Below are 22,791 nucleotides of genomic sequence, written 5' to 3'. Positions count from 1 at the left end.
AGCTCTTTGCCTCAGTATTCTCATCTATAAAATGTGGGAAATTATCTCAGGAGGTTAATTTAATGCTTTTAAGTGAAATAGGGAAAATAAAGCTCTCTGATTCTGGTGCATAGTAGTCAGTGAAATGATCATATAATAATGTGTTGATGAAAAATTTGGTTGCAGAACAATTCACATTTTTTAAAAAGATACATACACATGTACGCTGAAGTTTTGAAAGAACACATACCAAAATGTCAATAGGAATTACCTCTAAGGAGGAATGGAGGGTAAAATAAAGGAAGAGACTGTGATTTTTTTACTTTGTACACATCTGAGGTTTTGATATGGTTGTGATGGTGGACATTTTGTTGTTTTTTGCATTCTTTTCAACAAATGTGCTACTTTTGTAATTTTTAACAACCATTTTGTTTCTTAATTTGAGCCTATTTTGTCTCTTTGTAAACTTTGAACAACCAGAGTTTGTTTATTAATTAATTTATTTGTTTATTGCTTCATAGAATGTTTTTGATTCAATGAAGATACCACACTGATTTTTCAGAGAAAAAGCTTCTGAGTCTTAAATTACAGTGAACTATAAGAAGAATTGAAAAAACTGGCATAAAGCATGGGATAGTTGTGTGGTAAGTCTGGTGACAAATTGTATATGTAGTGATAATCAATGATAATCAGAGCTTTAGTTAATGGACATATGTACACATGTTATAATGGTATGTAGAAACCTCGTTCATTATTACAGGAAAGGAGCTAACATTTGCGAAGAGCTTACTACATACCATACATTTTATACCTGCCATCTACTTCAATACTTCAAGTAAATATTATTTTTATTTCAAAGTGAAAAAAACCAAGGCTCAAAGAACCTAAGTAAATTAATTAGTACCAAAACACAATATTGTAAAGTAAAAATAGTTTACCATTTGGCATACAGAGAAATTGGTGACAGCACCATCACTTAATAGTAGATAATCAGATTGATAATCTAATGTCAGATTGCAGATCTCCTGGATAAGTCTTGGTATCAGGAGGGTGGGAGAGGGCAGGATTTATAACTCCCTAGTTATAGGAGGATATAACAGAGTTTGGTTTAGAAATGAGCTGTAGAAATCAGATCTCCAGTTGCTAATCCTATGCAGTCTCTCTTTTTCTTAACCTAAAATTTAAGTTGATGTTTTTAGTTTACCAGTTTCAAGATAGTTTTTGTCTAAAATGTTATGTATTGGAATAATTAATATTTAATTATCTTCCTTCATGAACTATGGAGTTCCCTATTGAGAGTTTTTATAGTAACCAAGGAAACCCTTCAATAAAGCTTTCATTCTGTTTGTTAATCTTGAAATAGTTTGGAAGGTTTTTAAACATTTTCTTTGAATCCATTCAATATTTACTAAATTTCTATTCTTTTTTATTCTTGGAAGAAAAAAAATGGTATTTCTCAGAATATTGGGATTAGTTTCTTGAGGATGAGAGAGATTATGTTTGACCTATTTAGAATATTATGGATGACTGAGGACACTTGACCTTTTTTTCCCATTTAGGAAATAAGTGCTTTGGAAAATATGAAAAATGAGAATTTTCAATGTCAGCAATAGAAAAAAATTCAGTTTATAGAACTCTATTTTAATATTTATGAAACCCATGAAAACTTGAGTAGCTGTATGTCCGAAATTATAGAAAATATGCTGCCTTAATTTTAAAGATGGATTGAAATTTTGCCAGGATAAAGGGACTTTTCTTAAGATAAGCTTTTTGCTTTATTTATGATAGTCAAGAGAGTGTATGGACAACCATTTTTAGTAAATTCAAAGTCTGTGCTGTATTTGATCACCATTGTTATAAGTTTTGCTTTTCAACACTGAGAAAGGATATAAAGTATATTCTGGCACAAGTACCTCAGTACCTGTTTACCTCTTTAGATGCTGGTAGACCACTTGTTTTGCTAGTCTTTGGAATTGGAAGGAGTGTCAGATACACAGAAGCCAGAGTCATCTTGGCCAGATGGTGTTTGATACAGATGGATGGTTAGTTGTCATGCAGATCTCCTAGTTGGTAACTTGTTGCTGCCATCTGACTCAAAGAATCATTCACACACACTGGCTGTCAAAAGCATCTTCTCTTCTGTCTGTTTTAGCTGTCATGTCTGTGCTCTGTACAGAAGTGTTGACAAGACATTGCTGTTGTACATTTTCAATGTGGTTGTTAGTAATTTTTCTGTTCTGTAGGGTCTTTGGTAGCGCTGGAATGTACTTGCTTTGTAATTGTACTGATTTTTGTGTATGTGAATACTATGACAGTGCAACAATTATCTAACCTTTTAAAAGGAGTTTCAGATAATAAGTTTATGTACATCTATTCAGTGAACAAGAAGCATTTAACAAGAAAAGCCTCTTGTTTCTGTTAGTTTCCAAACATAGCAAGTCAACTCAGTTCTGCTGGTTATTTCCCAATTTGATACAATATCCTCTTCTGGACTTTCCCTCTCATGGCTTTGTGGTCAAAGTCTTTATACTGTTTCTAAATATTTTCTCTTCTCAAATTAGTAATTTTTTTTCTGACAGTATAAGCTTCCCTTTTTTTCCAAAAAAAGGAAAAATGAAAAAAAATCTTCAGACATGGACAGTTTTTTTACATCTATCTTCTGAGACTTAATTTTCTTTGGTCTTATTTACTTACTGTCTCTATTTTTCTTCAGAAATGTAAGCAAAACCTTATCTCCGTTCCTTCAGGTTAACTTCTGAAGACATATCTATTTCTCTTATATTTTCTTAACTTAATTAGATTATTTATTTGACTAATATTTATTGAGCATTTCAGTATGTGCCAGGTACTCTGGAGATATCAGAAGAAAATAGTCTCTGTCCTTAAGGAGGTTATAGTCTAAAGAGAAATCATACATATAAACAATTAGGCTAGACTAATAATTGATATAATGAAAGTGTGTGGAAAGAACTTAAAAGAACATGGGTTATTGCTATTCTATTTCCCCTGCTATACTTCCAGAGTATCAGTTTTTTAAATTATTACAGAATTTGCTTAAGTTTATAAAGTACTTTGTTAAGTGGTTTACTAAATAGTGGAAAACTTCAACTTGAAATTGTTAATCTCTTGATTTTTTTTCCCCTGCTAATGAAAACATTTTCAGCATTATTCATTTATTATAATACGTTATATGGAGATGTGCTAAAGTATGTTTTTAAGCCAGAAACTAGAAGATGAAAATTACCTGGCAGAGGCTTTCTGAGTTGGTTCCAAAAGAAAATACAGGTCATTTGTTTTTTCATTAAGGTTGGGAACAAATATGTAATAGATAGAGAATGGGCTGAGGTTTGAATAACTTATACATTTATTCTGAGTGTGTCTCTACCTTAATAAGCTTTTTGTACTGGTCCTTTAATGCTGGATAGTAAAATATATATACCTATCAAAAAATAGTGAAAGAATGGATAATTTTTGGTTAATGTTTATGAAAAGCTTGGAGTTCTTTAGAGGATGTTCTAAATACACAAAAGTAGATAGAACAAACCATAATATCAGGCATGTTTGCTGATTCCTCAGCCCTGGTAGCTCTGTGTAGACAGGCAAATTTAAAGTACTACAGAATTAGCATTAGAGGTTTAAACCCTTCTTATAGTCAACCCACCCACTCTTTCTAGGGGCTTGGATGCAAATTTATGTAGGAAAAAGTCTTGTTCTAGGAAGCCTGGCCCTAGGCTGGAATTTGGTATCCAAGGTTCTATTATCACACTCCTAGTCATAGGATGTATGGTTCAGACAGATTCAAAAGATTCATTCTTATAATAATAGAATTTACTTGAATTTTATTTTAATTGGATTCTTTTTTTTTTTCAATAAGCTTGTACTGAATATGTCCTGTGTATAAGTTACTTTGCATAGGAATATCAAGTTACATGAGACTACCCTCAGGAAACATGCAAGACAAAACACCACTTGGATTACTTACCAGCTTTGTCAGTTACTCATGTTTAAAATGTAATACAAAATTTCACCTTTTATTTGGGAAAATGTGCTATTTTGCTTTCATTTCTTAAGCTAATTTCTTTTGGGACTCTAGAAACAGCTGTGTCATTTATAAAGCACTTAATGTTTGTAGATCTCTGAAAATACTAGAGCTTCACTAATTTTGATCATTGATTAAGAATCAATTTAAAATCAAATATATAGTATCCATTGAAGGACATTCCAAGATTATTAGAACCCCATTTCATATTTCAAAGAATTTGCAATTTAGTCATTTATGTGTTCTAGTGATAGAAATTGGTAAAGAATTCTCTATTATTTTTTGGTTATATATTTTTCAGACTTTGTGCTAATTTGATCATTGTAATGAAGTGTTTTCATATATCAGGTTTGCAACATTTGTGTGCTGCAAAATGTGAACTTGTGTCTTCTTTCACTGCTCCCATCCAAGTACTAACTAGGCCTGACCCTGCTTAGCATCCAAGATCAGACAAGATCGGGCGCATTCAGGGTGATATGGCCATAGACTCTTTCATTGCTTAATTCTCACAGCCATTGTAATAGTAGTAAGGTGACTGGATTAAAAAATGTAAGGGAAATTGTGGTATTTAAGATGTCCATTAGAAATTAACCATGTGGTTTCTTGACTTCTTAAATCTTAATCTTAGAAGTTTCTGATCAATGTAATTTTATAATTTGTGCTTGTACCTTTGAATTTCATAGTGTTTTAGCTGTAACTACTTCCTTTGTGTTTTTGTACTCTAAAAATAAACTCAAAAGTGCATTTATTTTAAGAACATGAAATCTTAATTTTTTAAAGTTAGTATTTTTATAGAATAACTTTAGCATCCATTTTACCATTCATGCTTTTTTGTTATCATTACAGATTAAATTCTAAATTACAATTTTTATCCAAGAACTGTACATTGAGCTCTTAACTGAAATTTCTTTAAGGTGATTTTTAAAATTTTACAGTGCTTAAAGTGTTTTAAATCACTTTTGTTTGTAATGATTATAAGTACATGATTGAATCCTGTTTTTAGCTCGTAAATAAACGCCCCTGTACCTGGGAAATGGCAATATGGGTAACTCATACCTATATGTAATTACTAATGGACATTAAATGTATGTACATGTCTATCAGTAAATATCAGGCTAACTGGTTTTTATGTCAGCAGACTGAAAACTATGAGCAGAGAATACGTGAGCAACAGGAACAGCTGTCACTTCAACAAACTATTATTGACAAGCTACAATCACAGTTACTTCTTGTGAATTCCAGTCGAGGTATGTTCATGTTAAATTTTTAAGTATTTCTTAAACCTGTGTGGAAAAGAAAGACGGAAGTTAAGTTTTTCTGTTTTATTTCTCCTGTGTTTCTCAGTATTTCTGGTATCTTAATAACTGTGGTGCAGTTAAGTTTTATGTTTATTTAGGAAATGAACACATGCAGGAAATGGGAAAGTGGACAGCCACATGTACCATATGGTGGCACTCTTAAGTTGATAAAACTTCCTAGAAGACAATTTTTTAGTAAATAGCAAAAGCTTTTTAAATGTGTGTGCCTTTTAAACCAAAAATTTGAGTCCTAAGAGTGTATCATAAAAAATATTTCTTCAGGTACTCAAGGTATATATTACAAGGATGCTCATCACAGTAATAATTTCTAATAATGGGATGTTCAACCATTAAATTACAGTCATTCACGTAGTGAACAGCTGTGTAGCCAAGTAAAGTGATGATAATAGGTGTTCACTTAAAAACATGAGATATATTCATCATATATAGCAAAATGAGAAAAGCAAGATAAAAAACATGTAATTTTATCTATGCAAAAAAGTTGTTTCTTGTGAATTTATATGTATTGAAAAATAAAAATTCTGGTAAAATATAAACCAAAATGTTAATAGGAATCATTCACAGATGATAAAAACTGTGAGTAGCTTTTTATTTATTCTTTTCAGCATGTCTGCATTTTCTGATTTTTTAATAATAAGCATAGAGTCATTATTCAAATAAATAAACAACAAATGCATACCTGAGTATATTTCTTAAATAAAAATTTAATTGTGGTTGCTGATGATAAGATACAAACGGCATACTTCTAGTTTTTAAATTCTACAGATTCTGTATACTGCTGATACTGGAAGTGTAGGAATTTTGTGTGTTTATTAGGAATGAAAATTTAAAAATACGAATCAAATATGCCAAAATCTAAGTGGGCAAATCTAAATTGTTACAGTAACTATTATTTAAAGAATTTTTAAAACCCATAGCTCAAAATCTGTGCTCTTTAAAATTAGGGGTTTGGGTGTATATTCTTTTTACTTTTCTAAGTGGTACCCAAAACAAGGATTTCCTACTTAGGTCCAAGAGGTTTTTGTCTTACAGATAACAGTTGTGGCTATGTTCCTCTGCTTGAAGACAGTGAAGCAAGGAAGAATAATTTGACTCTTGATCAGCCTCATGATAAAGCAAAATCAGGAATACCGAGAGAAAAAGAATCAAAGGTAGACTGTGCTGCCATTTTATTCCCTAAAGGAAATAAATGAGAAATCAGACTTTCTGAATTATTTAGTCAATATTCTGTTACATTTGGGGTGGGCAGGAAAGTTGGAGAAAGCAGACAAAATTCTTTTCAACCCTGACACTGTTATTACAAGAAGTAGAATTTAAATGCTAGTATATAACAAATCTTCCTCATCTTGTTTTCTTGAAGTGAATCCACCTCTGGAATTCTAAACAGAAGTTCTTTATATACAAGCAAGTAACTTACATGTTCCTAAATATATTTGAAGCACTATTTCCACGTAAAATAAAGGCTTAAATTTCTTATTTTCTAGTATTTACTTGTCTATGTCACAGGTGTTTACCAAAGAGATAAAAGATTTAACAAAGAAAGATAAAAATAATATAGTAATACACAGATGATTCTGGGCTAGAAAATAGCATTTTTGTTTTTTCATTTGCCTGTGCTTAATTAAAAAACAAAACCCACCTGACTAGCTTAAGCAAAAGTCTTCATTGAAGCAGTGTAAAAATGAATACTGCTTATCTGCAGAGGAGATACGCACAAGGATGTTCATGGTACTTTGGTTAGAAATAACCTGAACACCCATCAGGAGCACAGTGGTACATCATTACAGTTAAACATTTTAGAAAAAGTAAACTAAATATTTACATATTACTATACCTGGATTTCAAAAGCACTGTTGAATAAATAATGGAGATTACAAAATGATAAAGTAGGAATAATTTATTTAGATTTTTTAAAAATGTAATGCATGACATCATTTATAGAAACATAAATGCATAATAAAAGAAAAATACATGCAGGAAGGGTACATTTTTCTTAAGAAAAATAAAAATGGGGAGAACTAAGACTATCTTGTTTTTATTTAACATCAAATTGAGAAATCCTGTTTGATACTTCCCTATAAATAAAAATTTTAGAATGAAAAATTTCCTACAGTATCTCTCAGTTCATAGTTCTTTATTAAGAATCAATATTAGTTTTTTATTTGAATCATTGAGCTCTCTTCACCCTCAACGCCAATTTCCATTTATCTAAAACTGCTAGTAAACACAAGAAACCATGCCACTGGAATATGTTTAGATTTATTTTGCCAAACATAAAATTCAGAAACAGTGATTCTGACTTTTAGAATACAGTTTTATGATAGAGCCTAGTAAGTACATTTTAAAATCATTAAACTACTATAAAATGCTGACTTATAAAGGTAGTGCTTAAGTAAGCAATATTTGCAGACCATTTTCTTATTGCAAGGACTTCTAAATGTCATGATTTACTATTAATTTTTAGTCACAATTCTTATGTTTATTCTAATTATAATATCTTTGAAGATAATAAAATATCTCCAGTTCAAAATACATAGAAGGTATTTTTGAAAATAGCAATCTTGATTAGAACAAAAGGGGTAATGTGAAAAACTCTTAAGATGTGTTACTAATTTAGTTTATTTTGAATTTGGATAATTTGTCATTATTTGAAAGTTTTAGCATCTGTCAGTTATGAACACTTGAGCTGAAATTAAGTGTAACAGGAATCATGTCAAAGGTAGCTTATTATCAAAAAATTAATAATGTTGCATTGATTATACTTGTGGACAGATGATAAGAGGAAAATATAGAAAGCTTCAAATAAGAAATAAATCTAAAATTCATCAAGTTCTCTTAATTCTCCTTACTATATTTGACAACTGTATATTTAATGTGCACAGTTGAGCACACACATACATTAAAAATGGGCTTCCCAGGTGGCACAGTGGTAAAGAATCCATCTACCAATGCAAGAGGTGCAAGCAATGCAGATTCAATCCCTGTGTCGGGAAGATCCCCTGGAGTAGGAAATGGCAACCCACTCCAGTATTTTTGCTTGGAGAATTGCATGGACAGAGCCTGGCAGGCTACAGTCCATGGGGTTGCAGAGAGTCGGACACTGCTGAGTGACTGAGCACACACATGTATTTAATACTTTGAATAGCTCTTCAACTCAGTCTTTTTGTACTATAATAAAAATTAATAATTTTCCATTTCAGTTTTTTCATCTCCTTTTATATATCTAGAGCCAAAGTGCTAATAAGCACTAAACATATAAAGGATTAAAGAGAACAAATATATTCTAAAGGAATGAATAAATTGGATTTATGAGTATTTAAGAGCTAGATATATATTCATTGTAAAACCTTAGACCTAATTTAGAAAAATACTGGCCAGTTGAAATTAAAATCTTTTCCATTGGCATATATGTTGGCCTATGCTTATTAAGTTATAATTAAATGCACTTTTGGCCAATACAAGTGAAATTCTTTCCTAAAAACTTTAAATTGTATGGATACATTTAAGATTTTTCCAAAATGAAAAAATTCCATATTGTTTGCAGTTTTATAAAAGTATGCATGTATACACAAGATAAAACCTAGCAGGTAGTATTCAGAAATGGCTAAGATAGTGCTACAATTTTTTTCCTGTTTTCAATGTGACTTTATGCTTATTACCCTTCTCAGAAACTAATTAATTTCATTGTTTTTTAATTTCTACTGTACAGCAAAGTTATACATATACTATAAACATTCTTTTCTGTATATTCTTTCCCATTATGATTTATCATACTGAATATAGTCCTCTGTGTTATAAAAAACTCTTAATTGATTTCATTCCTGATCAGTTGGCCAAGTCTCTAATGAATTAGTGACTTAACAGAAATGTTTTCAACCAGTAACAGAAGGAAGCTGCTACTAACCACTCACAGCCCTTTCCTCCTCCTATTTGGTGGGTAGTTTTGAGGAATATTTATCTTGTTTAGGATTTGATTACCGTATTTGAAAAGGGAAAGATCTCTGGACATTATAATAAATGTCAACTATGGCTGCCTTGGAAAATGAGACACAGAGTGAAGGGAAAAGAGGACCTTTTAGAAAATTGTATTTGAGAAATATGAAATTTATAGTTCAGTCTCTGTTTATGGTAATCCTACACAAGGAGCCTGACAGCCACAAGTCCATGGGGTCACAAAAAATCAGACATGACTGAGGGACTAACACTTTCACTTTTTTTACACAAAGAATAAGCAAGAATCCTTTGATTTCTAAAAGGATATGAAAAGTCAAGATAGCAGAACCTGTATCATTGAATGACCCTTAGTATTCTGTTTACAGTGTAGAGACATTAGGGGAGAAGTCCTCAGTTTAAAAGAAAACCTGAATTTCACTTCTTGTTCACCACAGTAGTTTGTACAGTGTTTCTTGATGAGATAGAATTCATTATATTATCTATCATATAACAAACCACCTCAGATTTACCCTAGTACTTAGCAACAACTATCACTTCCTGTGAATCGGAAATTCAGGAGCGACTTAGCTGGGTGGTACTGGTTCAGGATCCCATGTTGTTGAAGTCAAGATGTGGCCAAGGCCTTCCAGTCATCTGAAGGCTTTTCTGTGGTTGGAGGATCCACTTTCAGGATTGCTGTTGACAAGAGGCCTGGCCACACAGGCCTCTCATCACACTGACAGGTATCTTACTCAGACTAAGAAAGAAGGAGATATAAGATAGCAAGGAGGAGGCCATAGTGCTTTCTAAAATCTAGTCTCTAAAATCACCTTTGCCTCTGCTTTATTCTGCTTTACTAGGAATGAATCACTAAGTGCTCCAGAGATAAGAAAATAAGTTCTTCCTCTTGAAAAAAAAAATATTATCGAAGTTTTTGTAGACCTACTGTATTTAAAAGTATCATAGGGATTGTAGATTGTGGTGTACAGAAGAGGGTACCAAAAAGATCAAGTGTGTGGGGGGACAGCACAGTGCTTCATTCACCATGTGATAAATATGAATGAAAGGTAAAGGAATCTGTCAGAATTTAATAATGAATTTGACTTCCTGAATTCTATTATTATGCATCTCAGAGGAAAGAAATATCATAGTTTATTTATCTTGAGAGTAGTTTCAAAAATTCTAATATGAATATAGACTTTCAGGGGAGATTAGCTGAGCAGTGCTTTAGAGAACCAAGAAACTTGCATTTTATTACTGTGAAAATTAAAAATTGTAAAGAATCAAATCACTCAAAAATACATATACTTATTCTTGGCAAAGACTACAATCTTGTTTGCAGGATACCATTGTCAAACATAGTAACATATGTCATGATGGCAGTTATTACTTAGCAAATTTTGTATTTTAATGTAAATACAAATTGGCATTGTTTAATTTGCTTTTGTAAAAAAGCTAGGATTGTAATATACTGGGGGGTTTTTTTGACTTGTGGGATCTTAGTTCCCTGACCAGGACTTGAACCCCGGCCAAGTGCAGTAAAAACACAGAGTCCTAATCACTGGACTGCCAGAAAAATCCCCTGGGTCATTTTTATGATCTTGAAAACGAAATTTTCTGTAATAGTGCTTTAGGAACCACTTCAGTTGTCAAAGTGAATGTTATCCTAGGTGTATAGGGTGTGTCAAAATTTTGTCATCTTTCTTTTACATTTGTGTGTGTGTGTGTGTGTGTGTGTAAGTTATACAGAAGTCTAGAGTGTTTTGACACAATATAGAGAGCAATAATGTAAAATACATAAAAGAATTTAGCAATATTAGTAAATTTTTTCTCTCATTCATTCAATACCTCTAAACTGCCCTCTGACTTAAAGTCCTGATTTAATAACCAAATAGACATTATTGAATGGTCTAGGATCCAGGATACAAAGTAGATATTGTATGAGTTTATTTGAACTTTTAACTAATTAGAGACCATGTATTCATGTGTAGAAACAGCTGTTTTTATGCTTTGTTTCTGATTTTACATAATTTATTATTTATGCATCTTTTTTTTATCTGAGGTATTTACTTTAAACAAAAGTTTAAAAACACAAAGAACACAGTTGTTGCTGAAAGATGCTAGTTAGACACTTGGCAAATTTCTAATGTAGCTATCATTGTGATTAGATCAGCAAATATATGGTAGTTTTGAGGAGCAGGAAAAATTTTGTAGGTTCAGAATAGTAAAACAGTGATGGAGCGTGGAGCTGCCATCAGAGCTAACGTTAAGGAAATAAGATATGCTGTACCTGGCAATTGCAGGTATATATAGAAGCTATGACATGTTTGAAGAAAACTCATGTCTAAAAATTAACTTGTCAGTCACTTAGACAAGAAGTATTTATTGAACTCCCTTCTGTTTTCCCAGTTTTGCTAGTCTTTGATAGGAATACCAAAAAAAAAAAGAGGTAAAATTTGCCTCCTTTAAGGAGCTACAGCCTAGTTGGGGAAACAAAGATTTGCAGATCCATAGTAATAACAAGCAAATTATAAGACAATATGAAACCCTAATTACATGACAAAATGAAATTCTAATTATCATTTTATGGTACAGATAAATATGTGTGAAAGTTGTTCAGTGGTGTCTGACTCTTTGCGACCCCATGGGCTATACACAGTCCATGGAATTGTCCCGGCCAGAATACTGGAGTGGGTAGCCTTTCCCTTTTCCAGGGGATCTTCCCAACCCAGACATCGAGCCCAGGTCTCCTGCATTGCAGGCAGATTCTTTACCAGCTGAGCCACAAGGGAAGCCCACAGATAAATATATAGAACCTTAATTTAGAAATAAATATTCCCAATGAGCTAAAGGTAGGCTTGATCAGGCACTCAACATTTAGTTTAAGTAGGGGGGAAAAAAACAAATTCTTAACTTGCTTATATCTTAATAGTATATACGTAGACATGTAAACTTAAGTTTTGTACAGTATTTTAATTGAAAAAGAATAATTTCTAGGCAAGGACTAATATTGTTCCAGGCTACTATGGACAACATAAAATAAACGGACAGCTAAAACTGAGGGTTTTGAAAAACCAATTTCATTTACTATAAACTTTTTTAAATGACATAATCATGACTTCAGAGGATAGTGCTTCTTTTTGTTTCTTTATTCTGTAGACCTTCAGTGAGAGACATTTACCCATGGTGTGTTCCTCCATTTATTGTGTGACAATTTTGGCAGGCACTGTAGCTTATAAAATCTTTGCCTCACAAGTCTAGGTCTTGGATGGCCTTGGGAAGTTTCCATCCTTGAATTGTTCATATCTCATATACTCTGGACTTCAAGTGCACTTCTCACTTCGAGATCTCCATCTGAGTTTCAAGCCCCCATAGCTTCTCTCACCACTGTAGATACTTTCTCTGTTGTAAGTCTCTTAAACTAGATTTATTTGTGGGCTAGGTTGCTATATATTATCAGGTACCTGGTTTTACATGCATAGTAAATGCTTTTAAATAAAAGTTATCATATACAGGTATATGATAAATATTGTTTTATTATTTGAACAGAAATTAGACCATTAGTCAAGATAGGTAACTATCAAGTGATTTCCATGACAAAATAAAATAAGATTTACATCACCAAACATACCATACCTTTCCTGAGAGAGGAACTTTAAAAAAAATATGACTTCTTACATTCTTACTTTTGTAAAAAGAAAAAAGTATATATATATATATATATATATATATATATATGTATGTATGTATGTGTATATATATATATATATATATATGTATGTATGTATGTATATATATGTGTGTGTGTGTGTATATATATGTGTGTGTGTGTGTGTGTATATATATATCTCCCTTATTCCATTAAGGCTTGATTCATCTTTTATTAGATAGAAATGTCCACTATACAATGGCACATCACAGCCTAGCCTAGAGATTACAAAGAGTTGGAGAAAATGTGTTTGTGTATAGTAACTTGCCTTCTCAGAGCAAATGTTCCATTCCCCCTGGTATTATTTTTAGAGATTGGATCAAATATGCCTTCTTTTTATACATAACACTTCTATATTACTTTCTTTGATGATTAGTCTTTGTTTGTAAACTTTCTGATAGAATAATAATTAGAAGGTTGCTTTCAACAAGTTTATTCTTTAAAGTTTTCCCCAAAGTGTCATAATAAATATATCACAAACTCTAAGAAAAAAATTGATATCCAAATCATTTTAATATTTACATTGAAATTTCTCTTGTAAAAATTGAAGAACTGACTCATTAGAAAAGACCCTGATGCTGGGAAAGATTGAAGGCAGGAGGAGAAGGGGACAACAGAGGATGAGATGGTTGGATGGCTTCACTGACTTGATGGACATGAGTTTGAGTAAACTCCGAGAGTTGGTGATGGACAGGAAAGCCTGGCGTGCTGCAGTCCATGGGGTCGCAGAGAGTTGGACACAACTGAGTGACTAAACTGAACTGATTCTGACCAGTATGAGGTGGTACCTCACTGTAGTTTTGATTTGCATTTATCTAATGATTAATAATGTTGAGCATCTTTTCATGTGCCTATTGGCAATCTTACATCTTCTTTAGAGAAATGTCTATTTAGGTTTTCTGCCCATATATTTTTTTTTAATTTATTTTAATTGGAGGCTAATTACTTGACAATATTGTGGTGGTTTTTGCCATACATTGACATGAATCAGCCATGAGTGTACATGTGTTCCCCATCCTACCTCCCCTCCCACCTCCCTCCCCTTCCCATCCCTCAGGGTCATCCCAGTGCACCAGCCCTGAGCACCCTGTCTACATGAATCGAACCTGGACTGGCGATCTGTTTCACATATGGTAATACACATGTTTCAATGCTGTTCTCTCAAATCATCCCACCCTCGCCTTTTTCCAGAGTCCAAAAGTCTCTTCTTTACATCTGTGTCTCTTTTGCTGTCTCATTGTTACCATCTTTCTAAATTCCATATATATTTCTGCCCATATTTTGATTGGGGTTTTTTTTTTTTTTTTTTTTTTCCTGTTAATGAGTTGTGTCAGCTGTTTGTATATTTTGGAAATTAAGCTCTTGTCAGTCACATCATTTGCAAATATTTTCTCCCATTCTATAGGTTATCTTTTCCTTTTGTTTATACTTTCTTTTGCTATGCAAAATCTTATAAGTTTGATTAGTCCCCATTTGTTTGTTTTTGGTCTTATTTCTGTTGGGAGACTGACCAAAGAAAACATTGGTACGATTTGTGTCAAAGAATGTTTTACCGATGTTCTCTTCTAGGAGCTTTATGGGGTCATGTCTTATATTTAAGTCTTTAAGCCATTTTATTTTTTGTGTATGGTATGAGGGTGTGTTCTAACTTAATAGATTTCTGTCTTTCCCAATAACTACTTGCTGAACAAACTCTTTTTTCTCCATTGTATATTCTTGCCTCCTTTCTCAAAGATGAATTGACTGTAGGTGTGTGAGTTTATTTCTGGGCTCTCTGCTCTGTTCTGTTGATCCATCTGTTTGTGCCAGTATAGTGCTGTTTTAATTACTACAGCTTTGTGGTATTGTCTGAAATCTGGGAGCGTTATACCTCCAGCTTTGTTCTTTTTCCTTAGGATTGCTTTGGCAATTCTGTTTTTTTTAGGGTTCTATATAAATTTTAGGCTTATTTGTTCTAGTTCTGTGAAAAATGTCATGGGTAATTTGATAAGGATCACATTAAATTTGTAGATTACTTTGAGTAGTACAGCCATTTTAACAATATTAATTCTTCCAATCCAAAAGCATGGAATGTCTTGCCATTTCCTTGAATCATCTGCTGTTTCCTTTATTAATGTTTTTTAGTTCTCAGCATATAAGTTTTTCACCTCCTTGATCAGGTTTATTTCTAAGTGTTTTATTTATTTTGTGATGTGATTTTAAAAGGGATTATTCTTTTATTGATACTTTCCAGTTCTGATACTTTATTGTTAATGTAAAGAAACACAACAGATTTCTCTATATTAATCTTGGTGAGCCTCTGGTTTTTAATTTAATATGTAGTTTTAGGTTTTGCTTTGTTATTATACTGGAAATAAATTTTGAGGGGAGAAGATAATGAGACGTGGCATATTATTTTTTAAATCTTTTTCTCTGACTTCTAAGCAAATTTATCTCAAATGTGGCTTTTCTCCCCTTATTTCCCACTTTTGTATGCTTTCTTACATTTCCCATTTTTCTCTTTCCTACTGTTCTCCAGAATCCACAACACAGAGTTACTGTATTCTATTCATCCCTTATTTATCTTGACCAAGGCCAGGATCGAACCTCTGTGGCCTGCAGTGGAAGCATGGCGTCTTAACCACTGGACCACCGGGAAAGTTGCTACTTTAACAACTCTTATTGAATTTGTAGTCTTCTTTAAGCTATTGCTAGAATTTGATGGGAAGAGATGGGGCTGGCACACCTAATTTATCATTTGTAGCCAATATGTTATGCTCTTTCAGTGTCTTTGTTGCTTGCTTAAGGCATTCTTGCCCTGTTATGAAAGCTGACTTTTTCCCTGAAAGATTTTTTTTTTCTTTGTCAATTAAACATCTTTCCATATACTTGATACTTTGCTCTAAAATAGAAAGATCCTAGAATCTTAATAAAACTATTGTAAATTAGTTCCTGGGCTTTCTCTAAGCCATTATTAAATGTGATTTGTTTTTCTCCTTCTCTGTTAAGTTCCTTTTGGAAAACCAAATAATTCTGAGGTGGCTATCTTTTGTTTTCTCTCTCCTCTTTTGTTTATCAGTAGTGATTTCTATATTTCATATTGGATGGGTTTACCCACTGCTGTTTCTACCTCTAATTGCTCTTTAGTATTATGTTTCCTTCTACATTTCATCCAAATAATGCTGCAAGGGCTCACTGACTTGTCCAGATTCCCTGAAAGTGTAATTTAGGATATATCCCTGCTGGGTGGTCAGTTGCCACAGTAAACCCTGCTTTCCTTCTTGATGCTGCTCATTGAACCTTCTCTCCTCCTCCTCTTTTCCCATGTTGCAGTCACAGAATCCCTGTTCTTGTCCCAGCTCTTGTTTCTTATCTTGTCCTGAGGACAGAGTGAAAACTTTTTGGTAAAGCTAAATCTAAAACTCTCCCTTCTACTTTTTTGATAAATGTCCATTTTTTTTTTCTCTTTTTTAAAATTTATTTGGTTACACCAGGTCTTAGTTGTGGCACTCAGGATCTTTGGTCTTCGTTTACAGCATGTGGGATCTTTAGTTGCGGCATGTGGACTCTTATTTGCAACATATGGAATCTAGTTCCCTGACCAGGGATCAAACCCAGGCCTCCTCCTCAGGGAGTGCAGAGTCTTCGACACTGGACCACCAAGGAAGTCTCTCAATTTCTCATTTATATGAAAAAGATAAGAAATCTTTATAGTTAGTTGTTTTTACTAAGCTTTTTCTTGGCAAAATAAAAAGTTGGTAGCATTTTATCAGACTTCTAGCTTTGTCTTGAATTTTACTATTCCAGGAAAGCCTAATCTCAGTTTCCTTAAGGTTTTTTCTCTAAGGTTTTTTGATGCTAAGGAGAATGGCCTTATATTAATAAAGGAAGATAAAGATTAGCAGTGTTAATCAGATTTAAGGAAATGGTCATTACATTATATATTAAAATGTAGTACTCTACAATAGGGAACAGAGTATGTAAAAATATATTGGATTCAAAGAAAATTGAGAGTGGCTATCAAGAGATACGGTGAGCCTGAAGATAGACTTTAAGAAATGACTACTCGATAGACATAACATGAGAATGAATAATAAGAAAGGTGTATAATGAGGGAAGAACAGTGTACCCTCATGTCTTAATCTTAGAGAATACCCTCATTTTTAGTCTTGGAAGAATAAGGACCAGTGAAAACACCAGAACTTAAGAAAACCTAAATATTATACTGGTAGCCAAAAGATTATCAAGAAAGAAAAGCTGCTCACTAGGGTGAAAAACTGTCAAATGAGCATTAAGCAGAAGGTGAACTTTAGGAAAGGTCACTGGATTGGTGATGAAGACATCTCTAGAAAACCATGGTGAAATCCTCAAAAGAATGGAGGGGTTAACAAAAGAAAATTGAGTTTGGAAGTTCAGCTTATGTTACAATGAGGAATGAGTACTGAGCAAACCAGTCCTCTACAAATAACAGTAATAACTGTGCAACATACAAACAAAACAATTATCTGAGGACTTTAGGTATAAACTTTGCATATTTTGGAGAGGAGTCAAAATGTGGAGCATATAATTGGCTCAGAGTAAATTCACAAGTTTTTTGTGGTTTTGTCTTGAGGGTGGCCACAGTTCTAGTGGCTGAAATTCCAATTGAAAGCCTACCACCATTCTGGCTGCAAGAACCAGAAAGGAAAACGAGCCCAGAATAACAACTGTCACCAGAGAGGGAAGGAGCCCCATAGAGGAGAGAGCCAGAGAAAATGAACTCAGAGTTCTGTGTTGAAGCCTAAGTCTCTGGATCTCCCCAAAACCAAGGATGTGTGGGCACACTGAAAGCAGTTTGCAGCTAAAGCATTAAGGAATGAGCTGAGAACTGAGCTGCTGCTCTTCAGAGGAGTGACAGTGTGAAGTCTCCGTCTAAACAATCTCATTACCTGGCGAAAACAAAAAACATCAACACCCTTTGGCACCATAAAATAATGTCTCCCCAATGTAATATTCACAGTGTTTGGGGTATAGTCCAGAATTATTCAACGTATGGTGAGTCAAGAAAATATCACCCAGTTTCAAGGGAACAGATATCAATCATGAAATAATGTACCAACTGAGATTATCAAACAAGGATTTTCAGTCAGCTACTGTAACTATGTCCAGTTGTTTATTAGGAGGTATTTAGGAAGGCAGGTAGAGAAGTAAGGTTTTGAAAGGATAGAATTAACAGTAAGGTACTCCAGTTGTCATGCGTTGTCAGATGGTTAGCTTTTAATGACAAGGTTGAGAAACACTTAAACTGAAATTTTGGTTAAGAAACTGTTGCCAAATTGCCTCTGAGAATACATGAACTGGTTTGTAAAGCTTCAGTAAATCTATCCAGGTAATTTTGGGGTTTAAATTTCTTGACATTCTTGAGCACAAAAAAAGGCTATACCAAAAGTTTCTTCTCCCAGGTAATATTTAAACATCAAAACTTGGCTTATAACTGTGCCTCACTGAGAACTATATTTGTTATATGACAGACAAGTTTTAGAATCTTAAAATTAGTTTCCATTGGTGCAATGTGTAAGTGTTATCCATCTTCCTCACCATGCTAGATGAAGTGAAATGAAGTGAAGTAAAGTGAAAGTTGCTCAGTAATGTTTGCTCAGTAATGTTCAATTCTTTGTGACCCCATGGACTATATATATAGTCCATGGAATTCTCCAGGCCAGAATACTGGAATGGGTAGCCTTTCCCTTCTCCAGGTTAGATAACCTTACTATTTTACTTCTCTAGCAATTAGGACCTATAAACCAAGAAGTTGGGAGCCTGGGGCACTAAGATTTGGGTTCCAATTGTAGCTTCTCTTTCTGCTAGATGGTAGACAAATTATTTGACCTTTCCAAAGCCTTATAACTGTTGTTGTAGTCGCTAAGTCATGTACGACTCTTTGCAACGCCATAGACTGTAGCCCCCCAGGCTCCTCTGTCCATGGGATTTCCCAGGCAAGAATACTAGAGTGGGTTGCCGTTTCTTTCTCCAGGGGATGTTCTGGACACAGGGATCGAACCTGCGTCTTCTGCCACCAGGGAGGCCTCTAGCAAAGCCTCTAGCAAGTGTTAAAATCAAATTCAAGTATTAATACTTAATTCACAAGATTGAGCTTCCTTGGTGGCTCAGTGGTAAAGAATCCATCTGCCAATACAAGAGATGCAAATTCAATTCCTGGGAAGATCCCTTGCAGAAGGAAGTGGCCAACCTACTCCAGTATTCTTGCCTGGAAAAGCCCATGGACAGAGGAAACTGGTGGACCACAGTCCATTGGGTTGCAAAGTCAGACACGACTTAGCGACTAAATAACAACAATTCACAAGATTATGTGGATTAAGTTAAATAATATATGCATATATATATATAAGCAATAATATATTGCTTAAATAACAGCTATTTTCATGAAGATATTCTCTGTTCACCATGGTAATAACAAAACATAAAATGAGTAGTTAAAGAAAAGAATTTTCCCAGGTTATTTTGTTTTAAATGTAGTGTTCAGCAAAGGGGTGAGGGAAGTATGGGAAACCTTACTTTTTAAAATTAATCATTTATTTTCTGTTCCATATAAAAAGGCATTCCCACAATTAGATATATTTATTTGTTAAGAAAATTCAGCAAGACAACTTTTTTTAATGTTTTATTGTAACATTGAGTTGATAGTAGTTTGGGGGTATTAACATTAAACCAAAACCCTATGAAGCACTTGGAAATAATTGGGATATTTAATATTATTTTTATATTGTTTATTTTCTTGTCACTTCCTTCAGAACTCTGGGATGGATCCCATCTTGCCCCGGAATTGTTCCTGCACCAGCAGTGGATCTGCCTAGCACACTGCATCATGCAGAACCAATAAGGCTCCTAGAATTTGTGCTCCTCTTGTTTTTCTAGATTTTCAGTAATACTACTGAGAGTGAGAGGACATAGATTTCACATGGCCATAAGTTCTTGTAAACACAATTTCTATGTATTTTTTAAAATTATATTTTGTCTTTAAACTTTTAATATGCTTTTTTATTCTTATCAAATCTCTTGTAGCTTTTTTGTTCCTATTTTCTACTTGAAGCTCTTCCCTTTCTCAGTCCATTTTTGTCTCAGTATATCTAAACTAATAAATGCAACCTCAGTTTCTCCTCTAACATTTCATTCTTAGTTTCAGAAATCTAAGTGATAACTGAATCCTTATTTTCAGTTTCTTTTTCCATTGCTCATTTTTCTTTTTCTGTAGTAAATTTTATTAAGCTAGTGCTTATAACTATTCCACAGTCTATATTCCCTTTACTGATCCATCCCATCTCACCTTGACTTCTTGGTTGATATTGATTCCAAGTAAAAACATAGCTGTCTTTTCTGTTTTAAAAGCATAATCTCAGAAGTAAAATCAAATATACCCTACACTCAGTGGCCTGAGATATTGGAAAATAAGTATTCCTTTTGCATGAAAGGATCTCAGCTAAATTTAGAGAGAATCTTTGATATGAATCCTAGAATAAAGTGATAGTCATTGCTGTAGTTCAAATACGTATCATTGAAGACTCACCACCTTTATTCAGTATTAGCCTTGTAAAGTTAAGATTCCTTCCATATGAGAGAATATACCCTAAAAGTATTGAAGAGTTTGAAATAACTCAGTTTAATTTTGCTGACTTTAGTTCTTCAAAATTTTTAAAAACTAATGATTTTTAAGAAAAACTAATGAGTCAACTAATGATTCTGATTAAAATTGTTTTTTGCATTTCTTCTTCTCCCTTAGCTTTTTGGAGGTATAAATTGACAAATAAAAATTACATATATTTACAATGTATAACATGTTTTGATATATGTATACATTATGAGATGATCACCACAGTCAAGCTAATTAGCATATCTATCACTTCATATAAGTATTTTTCTATTTTATTGTGGTGAAAACATTTAAGACATACTCTTAGCAGATTTCAAGTATACGGTATAGTGGTATTAACTGTAGTTGTCATACTCGGCTTTAGATCTCCAGAATTGATCGATCTTGCATGACTTAAACTTGGTACTCAAATCTCCCCCCACTACCTTCCCCCAAACCCTGGCAGCCACCATTCTCCACTGCTTCTATGAGTTTGACTTTTTTAGATTTCACATATAAGCGAGATTGTGCTATATTTGTTTTTCTGTGCCTGTCTTATCTTATTCCACATAACATAATGTCCTCTAGATTTATCCATATTGTCTCAAATGACAGAATTTTCTTCTTTTTTAAAGCTGATGTCTTCAGCCTTAAAATGTGTGTGTGTGTATACACACAATATTCTATTGCATATATACCACGTTTTCTTTCACTACTCATCCATCATCAATTGACACATAGATTGAATTCGTATGTTTGCTATTGTGAATCATTTCTGTATTTTTTACATTGATTTATAAAAAGAACAAAATACTTTTAGTGCCAAATATTAAAAAGGCAGGCATTAGGGGAAATATACATTTCTTTCTTTGAAATGTTGATGTGTGACAAATCTTGGATTCCAACACAAAAATATTTGCCATTATCATATGCATTAAGAATAAGAAGGTTTTGGACTAATGAAATATTAGCACTTTTTCATTTTTCTCCTTCTTAAATATCTTTGTATATTTAACTAGGTCTTGAACAGAACATTTTTTTATATATACTACTCATCTATGAGAAACCTAAATTGATTTACACTAAAACAAATTCTCCTAATTTACATAAGAGGAAATTTAAGGAATCATTTCACAACGTCTTCCAACTGTTTCAAATGGGTTTATCTTAATGATTTAGTTGAATGACTTATCCAGTGCCATACTGGAAGTGTAAATGAAAGTACGACGTGTAAAACTCTTATTTCAGTATTCATTCCACAAGTTCGCCATTTCCAAACTAGTACTTGGAACAGTTTATAATGTTAAGTATTTTAAGTTTTAGTACCTCGAAATAAATTCATTTGTTGAATGATTTCATGTTAAAATCTCCTAAAATATAACGTTCAGAGTTTTCTTGCTTCCTTATCTGAAGTTGTAGTAACTTCAACTTCCTGCAGTGCAGGACCCACCTGGAAAATATTTGAAAATAGCAAAATATTAGTTATCTCTTCTAATGGTCACTTACTCTCTGATATGCTCACAAAACTGAGTAGTCTTCATTAGGTAAGATAATTTTATCATTTAAAAGAAATTCTGAGCTTCTGAGTTGCTATTAACTATACTAATCTTAAATCCTATGAGAAAATAGATGATCTTTTTCAGAAAATTGCATTTGATAGCTACAATGGAAAATAATATTAACTTTCTCTACCCATTCTAGATAAACCCTGCTTCAAAATGTCAGAGAATTACTTTCCTTTATTTTTTTTTAACTAGCATGTTAAGATCTCTTGAATTTTCTCTTGGGATGTGGGACATAAAAATTTCATTTGAAATATATCAACAGTAACAGAAATAATAGTAAGTAGAGCCGTCCCTAACTCCAAAGAAACTTGAAGTCCTTAATTTAGATGCTTCAGAGATTCTTCAGTAAGTCTGTCTTCCTTTACCCCCTGCCAGTACAACCCAGGAATCTTTTCCAGATAAATTCAGAAGTAAGTTGACTCGAGTTATTTGGCAAGCAAAACAAAATTCATCGTTCTTTTTCTACCTTTGCTTCACCTCTTTCTCCCTCGCCCCCCGCCATTAGTCTTTAGGCTTTGGTTTCAGAAGCAATCATTCCTACTTTATGTGTGAATCAGTATACTTTGAAAACTGGAATAGTCTTCATCACTGTTTTCTTTAACTATTTTCATTTTCAGACGAAAATTATAGGAGTTACTTCT

The 22,791-nt window shown here is 33.2% G+C and overlaps 1 protein-coding gene across 6 annotated transcripts in view; it reads left to right on the top strand.

Annotated features, from left to right (window-relative positions):
- Nucleotides 1–22,791, top strand: part of TANK (TRAF family member associated NFKB activator) — a 97,918-nt gene that overhangs the window by 61,797 nt on the left and 13,330 nt on the right. For 4 of the 6 annotated variants that reach the window (XM_006074295.4, XM_006074294.4, XM_025275995.3 and 1 more), the window contains 2 exons: nucleotides 5,154–5,265; nucleotides 6,370–6,488. In XM_006074295.4, the coding sequence (XP_006074357.3) occupies nucleotides 5,154–5,265; nucleotides 6,370–6,488 (231 nt within the window). The remainder of the gene's footprint in view (nucleotides 1–5,153; nucleotides 5,266–6,369; nucleotides 6,489–22,791) is intronic. The other 2 variants (XM_025275988.3, XM_025275999.3) reach the window with 1 other exon arrangement.

The sequence above is a fragment of the Bubalus bubalis genome, chromosome 2 (genome assembly GCF_019923935.1).
Source record: "Bubalus bubalis isolate 160015118507 breed Murrah chromosome 2, NDDB_SH_1, whole genome shotgun sequence".
In the NCBI taxonomy this organism is placed as follows: Eukaryota; Metazoa; Chordata; class Mammalia; order Artiodactyla; family Bovidae; genus Bubalus; species Bubalus bubalis.
This window is presented reverse-complemented; position numbering and strand designations above follow the sequence as displayed.